General features: G+C 49.3%; 1 protein-coding gene across 2 annotated transcripts in view; it reads left to right on the top strand.

Moving 5' to 3' along the window:
* MTMR1 (myotubularin related protein 1) overlaps positions 1-17,507 on the top strand; it is a 62,089-nt gene that overhangs the window by 29,102 nt on the left and 15,480 nt on the right. For both annotated transcript variants that reach the window (XM_072955720.1, XM_072955721.1), the window contains 6 exons: positions 598-699; positions 1,022-1,105; positions 1,928-2,077; positions 3,091-3,279; positions 12,887-13,072; positions 13,522-13,728. In XM_072955720.1, coding sequence (XP_072811821.1) covers positions 598-699; positions 1,022-1,105; positions 1,928-2,077; positions 3,091-3,279; positions 12,887-13,072; positions 13,522-13,728 — 918 coding nt within the window. The remainder of the gene's footprint in view (positions 1-597; positions 700-1,021; positions 1,106-1,927; positions 2,078-3,090; positions 3,280-12,886; positions 13,073-13,521; positions 13,729-17,507) is intronic.

Consider the following 17,507-nt stretch of genomic DNA (forward strand, 5'->3'; position numbering starts at 1 on the left):
ACTGCCTTTTCAAAAATAATTAATTATTTTTAATAATTAGTTTTTATTTTATTTTTCAAATGGAGGTACTGGGGATTGAACCCAGAACCTTGTGCATGCTAAGCATGTGCTCTACCACTGAGCTATTACCCTCCCCTCAATTGTCTTTTGTTAGAGTAAGATAGAGTTCAGTCGTCCCTTGGTATCCACTGGGGATTGGTTCCAGCTTCCCCGCCTGCCCCCAACAGATACCAAAATCTGGGATGCTCAAGTCTCTGTATATAAAATGCCACAGTATGTGTATACAACCTATGCAGACCCTTGAAATCCTCTCTAGATTCCTTAAAATACCTAATACAGTATCAGTGCTATGTAAATAGTCGCTGGCACTCTGTGAATTCAAGTTTAGTGTTCTGGAATTTTCTGGAACTTTTCCCCCCAATATTTTCAATCCATGCTTGGTTGAATCTACAGATGTGGAACCTGCAGATATGGAGGGCCAACTGTGCAACATGCGATATGAATAAAAACATTTTATTTATCTCTTCACAGCATGGTGTCTACCTCACAGGTACTCAGTACATGTTAAATAAATGAGTTTTGCTAATTGTTTAACAGGATATGAGGAACTTGCGACTTGCTTATAAACAGGAAGAACAGAGTAAACTAGGGATATTTGAAAACCTCAGCAAACATGCATTTCCTCTTTCCAACGGGCAGGTAAGCACACCAAACTAAACGTCTTTTCCTGCAGGTCTAAATGCCTTGATGGGGTCTGCGGATTTCATGTTTAATTATTCCTTCTTCCTGAGGTTTCCTTTTTCTTTTCTCTCTGTTGATAACTAGTATTAGAATATTTAAAATCTGTCAGTTCTGTGTAATGATAAAGAAAACTGTCGAGTTGTTGCTTCAAAATTTACAGAATAAAGTAGGAATCTTAATACATTCAGCTTATGAGAAAAAGCTTTAATATTGGGCATATGACATAGCAAAGAAATACTGACATATGTGTTTTATGGGGCTTTTTTTTTTTTGTATCCAGACACTCTTTGCATTCAGCTATAAAGAAAAATTTCCAGTTAACGGATGGAAAGTTTATGATCCAGTATCTGAATATAAGAGACAGGTAAAGTATGTTGCCCATCAACTGGAAAATATTAGGTTGAGCATCTTTTTCTTTCCTGAAAGGGTAGAAATGAGGTGGATAAGAAAACCCTTTTGAAAGAAGTTGTCTGTAGGCATGAGTTACCCAGCTGGTAGGTTCGCCATCTCCAGGTTGCCCCATTCTCCCTGTGCCAAACCCTTGGCTCTGCCACTGTTCGTCCTTTCTCTAGAGGGCAAGAGGAGTACAAGGGTGGGGGTTTATAAAGCTGATCAGCCAGATGGTTTTTATTAGATATTCTGGTAGCAAATTGATGACTAAGGATCAAAAGCAATGGCTTATATTAGATTTGAAGTATATAGCATGACTGCATCAGTCTGACAGGTGCTCCTATACCTGGAAGCTGTTCAGTTCATTGTTAGTTTGAAGATATTCCAATAAGATATTATTTTCATGACATTAATCTTTATCTCCAGGCTATATTTGGTATGGTGGTTTTATATTACTTTAGACATTTGTAAGAAGTTTCTGCTTCTCTAAAGAACTTCCGTCGGTATCAAAAACACTATGCTCTTTATAGAAAGAAATGTATAGGATTGGGATTCTACTTTATAATCATGTTTTAGTGTGTTTGAAAATTATGCTTCATTAGATTTTTTTAAATGGCTTGGGTAGGAAACGGGTTCTATTAAATAAATGTATGTATAAACTTTTAAGTAGCAGTGAACACCAAATTGTAAATAGATTTTAGTAGAAAATAAGAGATGGATGTGGTTCACGCTTGGTACTTTTTGAAAGTGTAAAAGTGTGCTTCCCCCTCCCCCTCCCCTCTCTCAACCCCTGCAGGGCTTGCCAAACGAGAGCTGGAAAATATCCAAAGTCAATAGTAATTATGAGCTCTGTGACACGTACCCTGCCATCATTGTCGTGCCAACTAGTGTAAAAGATGATGACCTTTCCAAAGTGGCAGCCTTCCGAGCCAAAGGTAGAGTCCCGGTAAGTAAGAAACACTGTCATTTACATATAATCATATACTGTGTTAGATCTAATATCGAAGAAAACAAGACAGAAAAAAGTGTAGTGAACAAAATGGAAAGTACAAATGTAAGTCTAAACCTGAACGTGTCTTTGATTCTCAAGAGCCATCTAATTATATAAACATTCTGTTTGCTATGACCCCACCTTGTATGACTTCGCATTACTAAGTATAAGGGAGGGTAACTTCACCTACTCTCTCAAAATGTAGTAGAGAATAAGGAAGGAGTTAGCGTGCTGTAGTATTAGCAGTTCCTATCACTGGTTTCACCAGGTCATCCTCGAGAAGGTACATTCTGTCTAGATGCTGAGTGGGATGCTGTAGCTGCATGGGAGGGGGACCATTACAGAAATAAACAGAGCAGCCAGCAAGGGGTGCATTTTTCTAAACAGTTTTGTTGATATACAAGGAAACTGCACGTCTAATGGACACAATTTGCTGAGTTTGGACATATGTACGCAGCCCTGATACTATCACCACAGTCACAGAGGGAGTGAGCGTTTTTGATCCTTGAGTTTGCAGCCTGGTATAAGCCTGAGTCTCCTGGTCGGTGGAGGGAAATGAGAGGTTTGGGGACACAGCTTTAAACTTTATAAGAGGCTGTGTACCTGCTTGTGCTCGTCTTGCCCCATGCAGCGTTGCTGAGATTAGGAGACAAACTAAGCCTAGCCAGTCAGACAGAAACAGGCTTGATGTTAGTGGTCGTTTGACTTAGTTTCTGGTTTTCTTAGAATTACAGAATTTCAAAGGTAGAGGGGATTTGTAGAGCTCGTGTAGTCAGACTTCCTTCTCCCTGACCCAGACACTGAGTCCCCTGGCCGCTGCCCTGCTGTCTCTGGGCGGGCCTCTCCCCTCTGAGGAGGGTCTGAACAAGCAAATGTGTTTGAGAAGAGAACTTGTTTTTACTACCCAATCCTTAGAGCACATACTGTTTTAGGAACTGTACTAAGTGTTTATTGCTTCCAAACACTAGGTGTTGTCATGGATTCATCCAGAGAGTCAGGCGACGATTACCCGCTGCAGCCAGCCACTTGTGGGTCCCAATGATAAACGCTGCAAGGAGGATGAGAAGTACTTGCAAACTATAATGGATGCAAATGCGCAAGCTCACAAACTTATCATCTTTGATGCCCGGCAAAACAGTGTCGCCGACACCAACAAGGTACCTTATCGATACCGCTGCAGAGTCTTTTCTTCCCTACTCTTTATGACTCAGCCGTGCTGCTCAGAGAGCCTGTGGAATCCCTCCCCTGGGAGTGGCCCACAGCCATCCTGCCTGGGTCTATAGCCCTCAGGCTGTGTGCAGTGTCTCGTGCGGGTTGGAATCTTGTCTCTCTCATTGCCCCTGCACAGTCCTCTCTGCTGAACTAAGCGAAGACCCAGAAAGAGAATTAGTACCTAAAGAATCAAGTAAGTATTTTAATGAAAGGGTCGCGAGGCCCTTGGAAGTCCCTTGAACTTGTGAAATATGGTTATCACTTGATTAATTCACATCCAGTCTGAAGCTCTGTTAGAATGGAGTCAACTTTGTGAAACAAGGCAGATAGACAAAGTTTCTGTAAGTCACATGGAGCAGCGACATCCGCACACAGCTCCTGTCTGAGTCCCACCAGCTGAAGGGGACAAGATCCTTCATACCTAGCGACAGCTGTGAGGTCAAGCCTCCAGTACCTGCTTTCCAACAGGAATGGCTCTGAACTGAGTCGCTTCTATTTTCCACTGTTTCTAGTGTTAGGTTCCTGTCTCGTCCCAGAAAGAATTCAGAGACAAGACACAAAGGTTAGGAAGGTAAAGTGGGGACTTATTATGGGATGGATAGTCCACTGTCAAGAGGAGAGCGGACAGGCTCAGGTGAGCTGCTGCCCTGAGTTTCTTTGGCAAGTTGGTTACACAGGGTATAAAAATGAGTGGGCAGAATATTCATTGGGGAGGGAGGGGTTTGTGGTCATATTCCGGGATTTCCATCCCAGCTCCACCTTTCTAGGGGGAAGAGGGATTTGTGTCCTTATTTAGTCTGGATGGAAGTGTTATGGCCTCGGTGCATGACGGGTCCTTCTAATCTGCAAGGTTAATTTTATTGTAACGAGGGCATAATGAACAAGAGGTTACATTCGGACATTCGAGATTCCTGCCTTTTCCCACCTTTCTTTGTCGGTCTCTAGGCCATTCATCACCCCAAAAGGTGCGACCACTTAATCAGCCCAGAGGTTCCTGCTTTTCTCTGCCCAAGGACCCCTGGTGCTTACATGCTGTATGGCTTCCCACATTTGGCCCATGCCCCTCCTTTTTGCTCAGTTCCTGCCATTTGGCCTGTGTCCCCCTTTCTCTGCTCATTTCTAGCTACCTGCCTGCTGTAACACCATGAAATGGCTTTCCGACAGCGTAGTCCTGCAGGCAGGCACCTGGCAGGCAGAGGACTTGGCCCTCTTCACAAGTAATTTCGGGTATCCAGACGGTGGCGACAGCCCTTACCATATCATGCCTACTGGTAACCCTGGGTAACAAGCATGAAATGAGCACCTACCAGGGACAAGGCGCCAGGGGAAACACCAAGGCAGACAGTGCTGTCTATGGGAGCTGTCAGCTCTGTGTTCTGGGGAAGCTTGTGACGCTGGGCAAGGCTCCGCAGAGGAGGTGGCCTTTGAGCTGGCTTTGGATGATGAGCAGGAGGAGGTGGGTGGGCATTCTAGACAGCACTGTGCCAGAGCACATCATTCACACGAATGGCAAGGAGGCCGTCTCAGGGCCCCCCCGCTCTGCCCCCTCAGCACTGCTTGAGGGGGGTTGTTTCTCTCAGCAGCTTGTGCCTCTTCTTTCCTCAGTGATTATTCCATTGTTGACCACCCTCCTACCTCCCCGTCTCATATGAGAGGAGCTGTTCCCTTCTACTTCAGAGAGCAGACATGCCAGCAGGCACGCCCTTCTCCCCGTGTGTGTGCGACTGATGGCTTGTCTGCTCTCTGAAGGAGGGGACGCTCCTACTGAACAAGCAGTCGCACAGACTGCCCAGCACTTCTCCAGCCTGCGGCTTGGAGGAACGTGAAGCGGGCTGTGGGAGAGCATGGGGGCCACGTGGTTATCTGTACCGTGGGCAGTTACCGCGTCTCTCTAGAGCACGATGGCCTCCTCTGTAAATGGGGAGGGACGGACACCTCCTTCTGGGGTGGATGTGAAGGTTGAATGAGGCAATACCATAAAGGGCTTATGACATTGCCTGTCCCTGAGAAAGCACTCGGGTCATGTTTGCTGTCATCATTATTGACCTCAGAGTGGATGGCTACATTCTCTTGCCTCTCATGACATCTTGGGCCCTGGACCACTCTCTCCCCCTCTGCAGCCTGGCCAGCTCAGCTGCCTTCACTGGTTCCTCTCCCTCTTCCCAGCTGTCAGATAGTGGCGCTCCTCGAACTGTCTGGGGTCCTCTTTTCTCCTCGGCACAATCTCTCTGGGCCATCCCCTCCAGTGCCATGACTTTCAACACACTCTCTGTGTTGAGTTTGCCACCCAAGTTTCTATCCTGCCCTGATCCCTCCAGACGTCCAAATGGAGTTTCCATCCTGCTCTCTTGTTGGCATCCCCTCCTAGCTGTCTCCCACGTCACAAAACCTCAGCATATCCAAAGCACCCTGAGAGGCAGGGTAGTAAGAACCCTTGGCTGGGCAGTCAGTCACATCTGAGGTTTCCTCCAGGTTCTGCCCCCTGGTGTTCTGTGGAACCCTGAGCAAGTTATTTAACCTCTCTGGCAGCCTCAGGCTTGTTTTCTGTAAAATGGGAGGTAACTGTCTCATGTTGAGGGCTGTGAGAGAATTGAAGCAGGGTGAGAAGAATGCACGTCATGGACTCAGCACAGTCCCGGGGACCTCGGTACAGGATGCCAAGGGGCTCACCCCCCCCACCCCGGAGTCTGGCCTGGCAACGAATGGGGGCATCGGCTGCTGAGTAGGAGGATGGCTCGGGGAGGAACGGGGCTGGGAGGAGGACGGGCAGCGGTTGAGTTTCTGAGGTGGCTGTTATAATCACCACAAACTTGGTGGCTGAAAACAACACAAATTTATTCTCTCACAGTTCTGGAGGCGAGAAGTTGGAATCTGGTGGTGCAGTGCTGCTTCTCAGGGCTTCAGGGGAAAATGTGTTCCTTACCTCTCCAGGCTTCTAGTGGCTTCTCTGCGCCCATGGCCACAGCACTCTTGTCCCTGCCCTGTCATCACACGGCCTCCTCCCCTTTGCGTCTGTGTCTCTGCTTTTCTCTCTTCTAAGGACACTTGTGATGGCATTGAGGGCCCAATATGACCCCGGATTTTCTCTTTATCTCAAGATCCTAGTCACATCTGCAAAGTCCCTCTTTCCAAAAACGTCCCATTTACACTTGCCAGGGATTGATGTGGATGTCTTTGTGGGAGGGGGGCGGCAGCATTTTTCAGCGTAGTCATCCTCCATTAATCAGTTCCCCTTGCTCCCCACGTCTGGTGGATCAGTAACCCCGTCAGTCTTTCCGCATCTCTGCAGACTTCCTGTCACCACTGTAGTACTAGCCCAGGGAAATTAAAAAAAGAACAAAATATGAGAAAAGCTATATTCACAGAGGCGCTCTCTAAACATCCAGCAGAGCAAGGGCAGCCCATTGTTTTATCCCACACAGAAGAGACAGGAGCAGGACACCAAATTGCATGTCTAGAGTGATTTTAACTGCAGCGGTGTATGTGTCTAGGAAGCAGACACGGATGTTTATCTGTCGAGGTCCGCATTAGCTCCTCTCTGTATGTCATGTCATCTGCAGGTAGAGAGTTTTACTTCTTCCTTTCCAACCTTGATGTGTTTTATTTCTTCTTCTTGCCTGATTCCCTGGCAAGAACCTTGAGTACCATGTTTTGCTTTTTCTTGTAAGATCTAATTGGCTTTATTAGGCGATTCATGAATCTGGCAGAATCCCCTCTAGCAACCAGAAGGGGACTTCCTCTTGAATGCCAGGCTGAATAGAAGTGGTGAAAGCAGGCATCCTGGATTTGTCCCTAAGCTTAAGGGGAAAGCTTTCAGGCTTTCGCCACTGCGTGAAGTAGCTGTGGGTTTTTCATACATGCCCTTATCAGGTTAAGGAAATTCCCTTCTATTCTTCGTTTGTTGAATGGTTTCATCATGAAAGGGTATTGGATTTTCAAAGGCCTTTTCTGTGTCAGCTGAGATGATCATGTGTTTTCCCCCTTCATTCTGTTAACATGGTGTATTGCAGTGACTGGTTTTTGTATTTTGATACTGTAGTAGGTTGACTAGCAGCTCCCAAAGCTTCATGTCCATCTGGAACCTTACAAATGACCTTATTTGGAAATAGGTTCTTTGTAGATGTAGTTAGTTGAGTTCAAACTAGAGTAGCCCCGAAATCCAGTGATTCATGTCCTTCCTTAGAAGAAGGCAGTGCAGAGATGCAGAGACACACCCAGGGAAGGTGGCCCTGTGATGACGAAGGCAGAGACTGAAGGGGCGCAGCTACATGCCAAGCAGCCCCAAGGATGGCTGGCCACCCCCTGAGGCTGGGAGCGAGGCCTGGAGCAGATTCTCCTTCAGAGCCACCAGAAGGAATGACCCCTGCCAACAACTTGATCTTGGACTTCTAGCCCCCAGAGCTGTGAGGAAATGGATCTGTGTTGTTTTTAGCCACCTGGTTTGTGGTACTTTGTTATGGCAGCCCCCGGAAGCCTGTACAACCCCCTTCCATTCCTGGGATACGTCCCACTTGGTCATGATGTAAAATTTCCTTTCTCTGCTGCTGGACTCAGTTTGCTAGTGTTTTGGAGAGGTTCCCTTCAATCCAGTCTCCACATTGTGGCCAGGATGATCTACACATACGCTCTATGCGTGCCTTCCATGCCTCGAGGTGGTGACAGCCAGTTCCTGAACAGGGTCTCTGAAGCCCTGCACCCACAGACTCTTTCCTTCCTGCCTCGCAATACCTCCTGAGTCCATGTCGCGGCTGTGAGAAGCTTCTTTCAGTTCCTTGAGCATATCCCAGTGTCATCTCCAACTCCCTGCCCTGAAGCTAACCGCTCCCCCATCCTTCAGATGACACTTTAAAGGTCACTTCCGCAGGGCGTGTCTCCAGCTGTGCGGAGGTCTCCCTGCCCGTGGTGCTCCGCACTTTGCTCTCCGTACCCCTCAGCACGTGGCCAGTCCCTCATTCAGCCTGTGTCCAGCCGCTGGGCCATCGGCTCCGCAATAGCAGGGGCTGCCCTGCGACTGTGGGACACAGGGCTGGCTGGCTGGTGGGTTGGGGTCGCCTCTCAATGGATGGCCACCATTTAGAGGACCCGACGGCAAGTGGCATTGGATGTTAACTTCAAAATCCAGACTCCACTATGGGGAGGCAGTGTGACAGCACCAAAGGCATGTATGTCACATTTCTTCTTGAGAAAGTGAACATTCCTTCCTTGAGGAAGGAATTGAGTTTTGACCTGTGGGGAAGGGAAATCTCTGGAGGTTGAGACCAGGGCCCCAGTGGTGTGTTGGGTGGTGGTTGCAGTCTTCAGGCAGAGAGGGTGAGGCTACGGAGGGAGTCTCCGCCACGTGAGCAGGGGCCAAGCACCTCCCACCCCGAAATGCTGTCTGTGGAGGGCAAGAGAGGAACTCGGTGAAGGAAAGGATGCTCCAAGTAGTGGGAGGAGACCCCAAGGAGGGAGGGGGAGGTCCTAGATACCAGGAGAGGAGGGGTGTCCCGGGGGAGAACTAACTGGGCGAGCTCAGGCTGCTAAAACAAAATATTAGAGGTTGGGTAGCCAATAAACAACAAACGTGTTTCTCAGAGCAATGGAAGCTGAGAAGTCCAAGATCAAGGTGCCAGTGGGTTCTGTGTTGGTGGGTTCTGCTTCCCTTCTTGCCATGTCCTCACATTGCAGAGAGCAGAAAGGGGCGAGCTCTTTGCAGGCTCTACCTCCATCCCCTTATCCTCTGCTAAAGGCCACACCCTCTAACACCTGCACATTGGGGGTTAGGGTTTCAACATGTGAATTCGAGGGGACACAAACACTTAGTCTGCAACGGGGGAGGTGTGGGGCCTTTGGGGTCTGAGGGTGCGGGAACCCTGCCCTGCCGCTTCGTGCCTTTGGGAGCAGCCTGCCCTCGCGGAGGCTTCAGCGTTCACACCTGGGAGCCCTCCTGGCTGCTGAGGGTCGGCGCCCAGTGGACCGAGAGCGCGGCAGGCTTCTGGCCAGCCCGCCGGAAATCAGGGCAGCTGCGTCCGTCCTGCAGCTGCTGCCTCCCGGCGGGTCGGCTTTCTGTTCCCCGAGGGTTAGGTTGGCCCTGTCACCGCTGCTATCCGCTTCTTCGGAGGGACTTGGGGGCCAGTGAGGAGTGGTGTCCCAACACCACTGGCTTCTCTCTGGAACCCTGCTTGGCCCCACAGAGAGAAGTCTGGCCAGCAAGCTCATGTCTTCCAGAACTCTCCCAGCCCCCTTGCCCTGTTCCTGCTGGAGTAGAGGTGGGGCCCCCCGCACCTTCCTTCCCCTTGTCGCGAGACCTCCAGGTGCCTGCTCTCCATCCTGGCATGTGGTAGGCATGCATGCTCAGTTGCTTCCATCGCCCGGTGTTCTGGTGGTCATTTGTCTTATTTGGATCTTTAGTAATCAGTTTCCAAGCAACAGACTGGCTTTAACTACATTCTGCTGGTTAACACGTGCTCCCTCTGAGCTAAAGTGTTTGCTTGGTGTGAGGGCCGAGCACCCCTCCAGGGGCCTCTTCTCCGGATCCCCTCCGGGTTCCCAGCGGCGGGACCGGGGCTGATTTACCCGCCATCTCATGGCTTTGTGCACGGTAGGTGCTGGGTGAGGGGATAAGAAACCAGTGCTCTAGTGTGGGGTGAGGGGGGGCAGCAGACTTGGTACAGATTAGCTTTCATTAAGAGAATCTACTTAATTAGCATTTAATCCCCCCAGTGACCCTCTGCAGCTTTTTACGGCGAGAGAGCTGAGGTACAAGAGAAGGTGAGGGTCCCGTAGCTACTTGGGTGGCCAAGCTGGGATCACAGACCCCCTCTCCCTGCCGCCAAAGTGCCTTCAGCCACTGCACAGGCTGCTGCTGCCTCAGTCAGCAGTGTCTTCAGCGGCTGCTGTGGGTGTTTCTCCCGAGGAGCAGAGCTACGGCAGGGAGGCAGGGCCGTGCTCTAGAGCACCCTGTCCAGCGCTGGTGTGTGGGTGTTCCGAGAGTGCTGTGTTGAATTGAAAGTGTCTCAGGGAATTCTGTGGAATGCCCTGAAGTGCAAACTGGCGTCCAGACACACACAGTTCTCTTCTTTTCCTCTCAGTCGTGTTTGCAAGCTTTATCAGATACTCAGCACCTGTTCCTCCACCCGGGGGACGGGGCTTTCGGCTTCCCGTGGGCTCTGGCCTTCCTGGGACTGTGCCCTCTGCCTGCTCGGGTGCAGACTCCCATCCTCTCGGCCCTGGGCTCCTGTGGTCCGCACCTGGGCTCGCCAGCCCTGCAGCACCCCTGCCTCCTCCATGCCCACAGCCTGGGCTGCTGAGCATCCAGGAGGACTGCGGGCTCAGCGGGTGGGCTGGAGTCACTCCACATTCACGCCGGGATGCTCCTGCCTCACCTGGGGCCTCAGGCTTCCCGGGGTCCACTTCCTTCTTCCCAGAGAACAAAGCAACCCTCAGACAGGCGCTCCCTTCCCGCCTGTGCCCCGCAGCCTGCCCCCAGCCGCCTGCCTGCTCAGCCCTCCCTTTCCCCTCTGCCGACTCCTTCCCACCAAGCCTTTCCCATCAGTGTTCCCTTCCAGCTGGCACCGCGGCTCTGCTGCCCTTCTCGGATGGCTTCTTGGAGGAGGTGTCTCTTTGATACCCCTTGGGCCATGCGAAACCGGCTCCCATCCCTCTCTCTGCCCAGACTGTTCACGGCAAGGCCAAGTCCCTTCTCATCGTGACCTCATGAGCTGTGGACACCACTGAGTACCTTCTCCTTTTCAGAAGACTCCTTTCCCTTTTCTCTTTATCCTCCAAGCCTTGGCTGCTCTCCTCAAGGTGTGTGCTGCCCTCGAGCACTTGACGCTACACCTGCTAGTCACAGCCCAACCTCTCCTCTGAGCCCCAGAATGCGTATCCTGCGGCCTGGCGACATCTCCACTTCAGTTCTCACGAGCATTATATGCTCCCTGTGCTCGAAGCCGAACGCTCTGTTCCTTCTCCAAAAACTATTCCAGAGTTTACAATTTTGTGACTTCCAGTCTATTCACAATGTTGTACGATGGTGGTCAGGATGGAAACCTTGTGCCCACTGGGAGCCGCTGCCCACCCTCCTCTCCCCGCACCCCCTGCCAGCCACTAATTTACTTTCTACGTAGATTTCCGCGTCTGGACATTTCGCATAAATGGAATCACACGACGTGTGGTCTTATGTGCCTTCTGTCACTTAGTGGAATGTTTTTCAGGTTCCTCCTTGTGTAGCTGAGTCAGCACTCCATCCCTTTGTGTAGCGGAAGAATATTCCAGTGTATGGAGAGACCACATTTTGTTCACCGCTCAGTCACTGATGGACACTGGGGTCGCTGCCACACTTCAGCTGTTGCAGATGCTGCTGCTGTGATTTGTCGTGTACAAGTTTTCACATGAAAGTTTTCATTTCTGTAGGAGTTGGAATTGCTGGGTCATCTGGTAGTTCTGTTTAACATTTTGCAGAACCATGAGACCTTTTTCCACAGAGACTGCACAATTTTCATTTCTACCAGTAATTTATTAGGGCTTCAGTTACTCCATATTCTTATAACGAATGTGTTTTGCGTGTTGACCTCTACCACATATAAGCTAATTATAGACTAGCATTTGTTACGAGAGTACCAAGGGGTGAGCCATAGCCCCCTGTTTTGTTGCATTTGTATTTTATTTTACTTAAATTATTTAAATGAATCTCCTTGTTTGGGATGGTTTTATACAGAATACAGAAACAAACTGTTTTATACAGAAGTTTTGCAGTGGTACAACTTGTTTATTCAGATAAATAGTACTAACACACAGAACCTTTGAAAATCCAATTCATCTTATTGAAAATCTAATTCGTCTTGTGTAAGATCCAGTTGTTAATCGTTTTACTAACTGATGATGGGTAATGGAGGACTGTTATGAGTTGGATTGTGTTTCCATTGAAAAAATGCTGAAGTCCTAACTCCTGGTACCTTTGTGGCCCTGATTTGAAGTAGTCTTTGTAAATGTAATCAAGTTAAGATGAAGTCATATTGAATTAGGAGGAACCTTAATCCAGTCTGGCTGGTGTCCTTAAGAGAAGGGACAGAGATACAAGGAGAGGGTCATGTGAAATGGGGCAGACAGAGATGAATGTGTCTGTAAAACCAGGAACACCAAAGGCTGCCGGAAACTGGAAGAGGCAAAGAAGGATCCTCCCCAAGGGGGCTCTGAGGGAGCACGGCCTTGCCAGCACCTCGATGCTGGGCTTCCAGCCTCCAGAACTGAGAGGACGAGTTTCTCAGATTGCAGTACTTTGTCTCAGCAGCCCTGGGACACTCATGCAAGGATGTAGGAGGTTTATTATAAACAGATGAACTTGTTGCTTTTTTAATGGTCCCTGTCTGGTAACACTAGAAAGGATAGAAAAGTTAACTCAATTGTGCTTAGAAGAAGGAGAAGGAGAAGAAGAAGAAGAAGAAAGGGATCACCTAATAACACATGTAATCTCCATTTTCCCACAAAAGATAATTAAAAATTTGTTTAAACAATAAAGAAAAACAAAAAGTGAACTCAGATGAAGTGATGTCTATCTTTTGTTTCTCACAGGCAAAGGGCGGGGGCTATGAAAGTGAAAGTGCTTACCCGAATGCAGAACTCGTGTTCTTGGAGATCCACAACATTCACGTGATGAGAGAGTCGCTGCGGAAACTGAAAGAGATCGTGTACCCGTCCATTGACGAGGCGCGGTGGCTGTCCAACGTGGACGGGACGCACTGGCTGGAGTACATAAGGGTACGCAGAGGACCCGTCCTTTACATGCCTTCTGGTTAAGATTTCTCTGCATCTGGGCCATAAAGCTACGCAGCTGTCTATCCAGGGGTTTCTCAACATTGCAAAGAGGCGCATCTTTGCTGGGTACTTGAGCTTCCTGAGCTTTCATAGTTTCCATGGGCAGCATCCAAACTGTGGTCTTTTGTGACAGAATACAAAGGACTAATGGTTGCCTCAGATCAGGGTTTTAAAGTACTTTGTGGCCTTTTGACAAAGGACCTTATTTACTACTGTCATTTTTCTTACTGGAAGTTTTTCTTTTTTCTTTTTCTCTTCCCCCACAATACTGATGTTTCCTAGTGATTCTCAAATTGATTGCATTCTTGTTTGGTTTATTGACCTGAACAGAATTCTTTTTGCTGTAGTAGAAATTAAATGGAGCCTAGTTTAATGTGCCTTCTTTTCTGAAGATGCTTCTTGCTGGGGCAGTGAGAATTGCTGATAAAATAGAATCCGGGAAAACGTCGGTGGTGGTGCACTGCAGTGACGGTTGGGACCGAACAGCCCAGCTGACGTCCCTGGCCATGCTGATGCTGGACAGTTATTACCGCACCATTAAAGGATTCGAGGCTCTCATAGAAAAGGAGTGGATCAGCTTTGGACATAGGTTTGCACTGGTAAGTTGAGACGGACAGGTGCATGCTAGACTGTTTTGCTCTGGCATGTGTGTATCACGCATCACACACACACACACACACACACACACACACACACAAAGGCTTTGTGCCCTGTATGAGACCTGAATTGCCATAATAGAATGCCATGGACCTCAGCATCATATGTTCCTGGTAGGACATTCTATTCTGTGCGTGTGTAGGTGTGCCTTTTTTAAAAACAAAACAAATGATGTAAAAACTCTTATAACCTAAAATTAACCTTCTTAAAGTCTATAGGTCAGTGGCATTGAGTGCATCCACAGTGTTGTGCAACCACCACCTCTCTCTAGTTCCAAAACATTTTCATCACCGCCAGAAGAAAACCCCATGCACATTAAGTAGTCACTCCTCGTTTTCTCCTCCACCCAGCCCCTGACCACTGCTAATCTGCTTTCCGTCCCCCTGGATTTGCCTTTTCCAGGAACCTTGTGTAAGTGGAGTCATACAGTATTTGTCTTTCTGTGACTGGCTTATTTCACTAAGTACAGTGTTGTCAAGGTTTATCCATATAGCATCTATCAAATTGTAATTCTTTTCTGTGGCTGAATAGTATTCCATTGTGTGGACATAATTTCCACTGTATGGCTATCCTGCATTTTATTTATCCATTTACCTGTTGATGGACACATGGGTTATTTCCACCTGTTAGTGGTGGTGAATAATACTGCTGTGAACATTGGTGTACAAGATTTTGCCATACAAAATACTGTAAGACTGGGTGGCTTAAACAACAGAAGTTTATCATCTCATTGTTCTGGAGGCCGGAGGTCCAAGATCAAGGTTCTGGCAGGGTTGGTGTCTCCTGAGGCCCCTCTCCTTGGCTTACAAATGGCTGCCTTCTTGCTGTGTCCCCACATGGCTTCTCCTCTGTGCATGCACATCCCTGCTATCTCTTTGTGAGTCCAAATTTCCTCTTCCTATGAAATACCAGTCAGACTGCGGGTTAGGACTTCAACATATGTATTGGGGGAAGCACAGTTCAGCCCAGAACAGCCTGCTTTCACACTTGGGTGTATACCTAGAGGTGGAATTGCTGGGGCATCTGGTAGGGCATTCTTGGGCTGCTGTTTGTGTCCTAGTTCAAGTGGTCTCGAATCCCTGTCCACGCCTTTGAGCCGCTGGGGATTCATGTGAACTGTGCATTGAGCTGTAATACTCTGAAGCCCCGCTAGGACTCGCCCGTGGAAAGCGGGAGGATGGGCAGTGAGAGGACTCCAGCAGCACCCACTGGGGGGCACCAGGTGCATGCTGTGACGGGGAGGCGGGCAGTGCCCCTGCTGCTGAGCCGTCTGCCCTTTGGGAGCTGTGGTCCTACCCTCAGACACATCCCTTCCCTCCCTGTGCCTTGGTTTCCCTTCTCTGAAACAGTGTTGCAGAGGAGGGAGGATGAGCTTCTTTGTGTCAGGTGCTTAGGACAGGGCCCGGCCTGCGCCAAGTTCTGGATAAATGTTAGCTCCTGCTGTTAATTTAAACAGTATCATGAGCTCCTGTGTTGCTTCCCCCTCAGCGAAGGCTGGGAGAGGCTGTGGCGTCTTCCCCAGGCTTGCACCTACCTGGCCATCCCTGAAGACCCACAGTCCATTCTCTTCCACCTTTCCTCCCCAAACTCTGTCCTGGGCGAGAGACAGCTGGCAGGGGCCCTTTACTTTCCCAGCTATTTAGGGTGGAGTCAACATTCAAACAGTGTTTTCCAGCCTGCAGCCACCTACCTACTGGTCCTTCTGCTCTGCTGGCCCTCAGGTTTCTGTGGATGAGCAGTCTGAGCTCCTACCTGAAGCCGGTTTCTGTCCTTGCCCACCTGTCCCATCATCCGCCTCTCGGACCTTCTCACGGACTGCTCTCCAGCTGTTCCTGCCCCCATTCCCCTCTGCCCTAGATCATTCCCGTCGGTATAGAAACATGCCGTGATTTCTCCCGCCCTCTTCACCACACTCCCCTGTCCAGCTGTCACCCCAAATACCTGCTCCCCTTTTCAGCAAAGCTACGCAAAACTAGTCTGTACTCACTCTCACTGTTTCTCTTGAACCCAGTTCAGTCAAGCGTCCTCCTCACAACCTTGCTCCGCCCTGAGACTGCTCTTGTCACAGCCACCAGTGACTGTCACTCTGTCACGTCCTCCTCTCATTTGGCCTGAGCATCTGAAACTGTTGATTGTCCCCTTCTTGTAGAAGCACTTTCTTCCCTTGGAAATTCACAACCTTTTGAATTTCTTCCTACCTCTGGCCTCCTCTCTCCCCAACTTCTTAATGTTGGGGTGCCCCAGGGCTCAGTCCTTGGATCATTTTTCTCTGTATGTTTAATCCCTTGCTGATCCCAGCCCATCCCATGACTTTAATACATGGATTGCAACTCTGTCATCTCTTCCCCATTGCCTCTGACGCCAGCTTGGTTCACGCCTGGCCATCTCCCATGGGACTATTATAGCAGTCTCCTAAGTAGCCTCTCCGTCACTCATCCCCTTCCAATCCACTGTCCCCCCATCCCCATAGCAGATCTGCTGCCGCTGCTCCCCAGCATGGATCCCTCCAAGCCTTCCCCAGCTTGCTAGCTTGTGGGCCGACTCCACAGCACCACATTTGAGGCTGCTGGTGATCTGGCCCTAAGCCTCTTTTCCAGCGTCGCCTCCCCACTCTCCCCGGGCTCAGCCATGCCCAGCTACTTGTGGCACCCCTGGTGTCCCCCACCGCCTTCACTGCTTCTAATTCAGTCCGTCTTTGGCCAGCCAGGAAGCAGGTTCCTCCTAGTCTTTCAAGATTTATTCCAGGGCTGGGGAGTAGAGCTCAGTGGTAGAGTGCATGCTTGGTGTGGACACGGTCCTGGGTTCGATCCCCAGTGCCTCTGTTAAATGGAAAAAAAAAAGATTTATTTCAAATGAGACCTCCTCCATAACTGTAACTTGTGACTTTCCCTCCCGGTTCCCTCCTCCTGCCCATCCCAGGGTGGCCACTTGTTCCTCTGTGCCTCACCATACCCATCTCCAGCCAGGAAGCCCCTGCACGCTTTATTGCCTTTGTGATTTTCAGGTCTTTCTCCCACAACCAGACCATTTGTCCTGGTGCCCCAGGTGCCTAGCCAAGGGCCTGGCCTCTATTGGACACTGTGAAGCTGCCTGAAGCCCTGCGGGCCAGGTGGGGTGCCTTGTGCACACTGTACGAGTCCAGTGTATGTCTATTAAAAGAAGGAGTGAATCCTAAACTGTGAAATGTCGGTACAAAACTTCCCCTGGTGCCTGAAATACGGAGAAGCAGATTCCACAAGTTATTTTATAAAGGAGGAGTACAGATCTAGGACAGTGCATGCAGCTGCCAAGCAGAACAGTAGGGTGGGTCCTCAAACAATTACAGATAGACCTACCATACGACCCGGTACGTCTGCTTCTGCTTATAGACATAAAAAAAGTGAAAACTGAGACTCAAACACTTCTTTGCACATTCATGTTCATAGCAGCATGATTCACAGTAGCCCAAAGGTGGAATCAACCCAGTGTCCCTCAACAGATGAACGGACAAACAGAATGTGGTCTATCCATACAATGGGCTATTATTCAGCTTTAGAAGGGAAGACAGTTCTTACACCTGCTACAACACGGATGAACTATGAGGACATTATGCCAAGTGAAAGAAGCCAGTTGCAAAAGGACAGATAAATTGTATGATTCCACGTATATGAGGTATCTAGAGCAGTCAGACCTATACAGACAAAGGGTGGTGGGTGCCAGGGGGCTGTGGGAGGGGAGCAGG

Source organism: Vicugna pacos, chromosome X, assembly GCF_048564905.1.
Source record: "Vicugna pacos chromosome X, VicPac4, whole genome shotgun sequence".
Classification (NCBI taxonomy): domain Eukaryota; kingdom Metazoa; phylum Chordata; class Mammalia; order Artiodactyla; family Camelidae; genus Vicugna; species Vicugna pacos.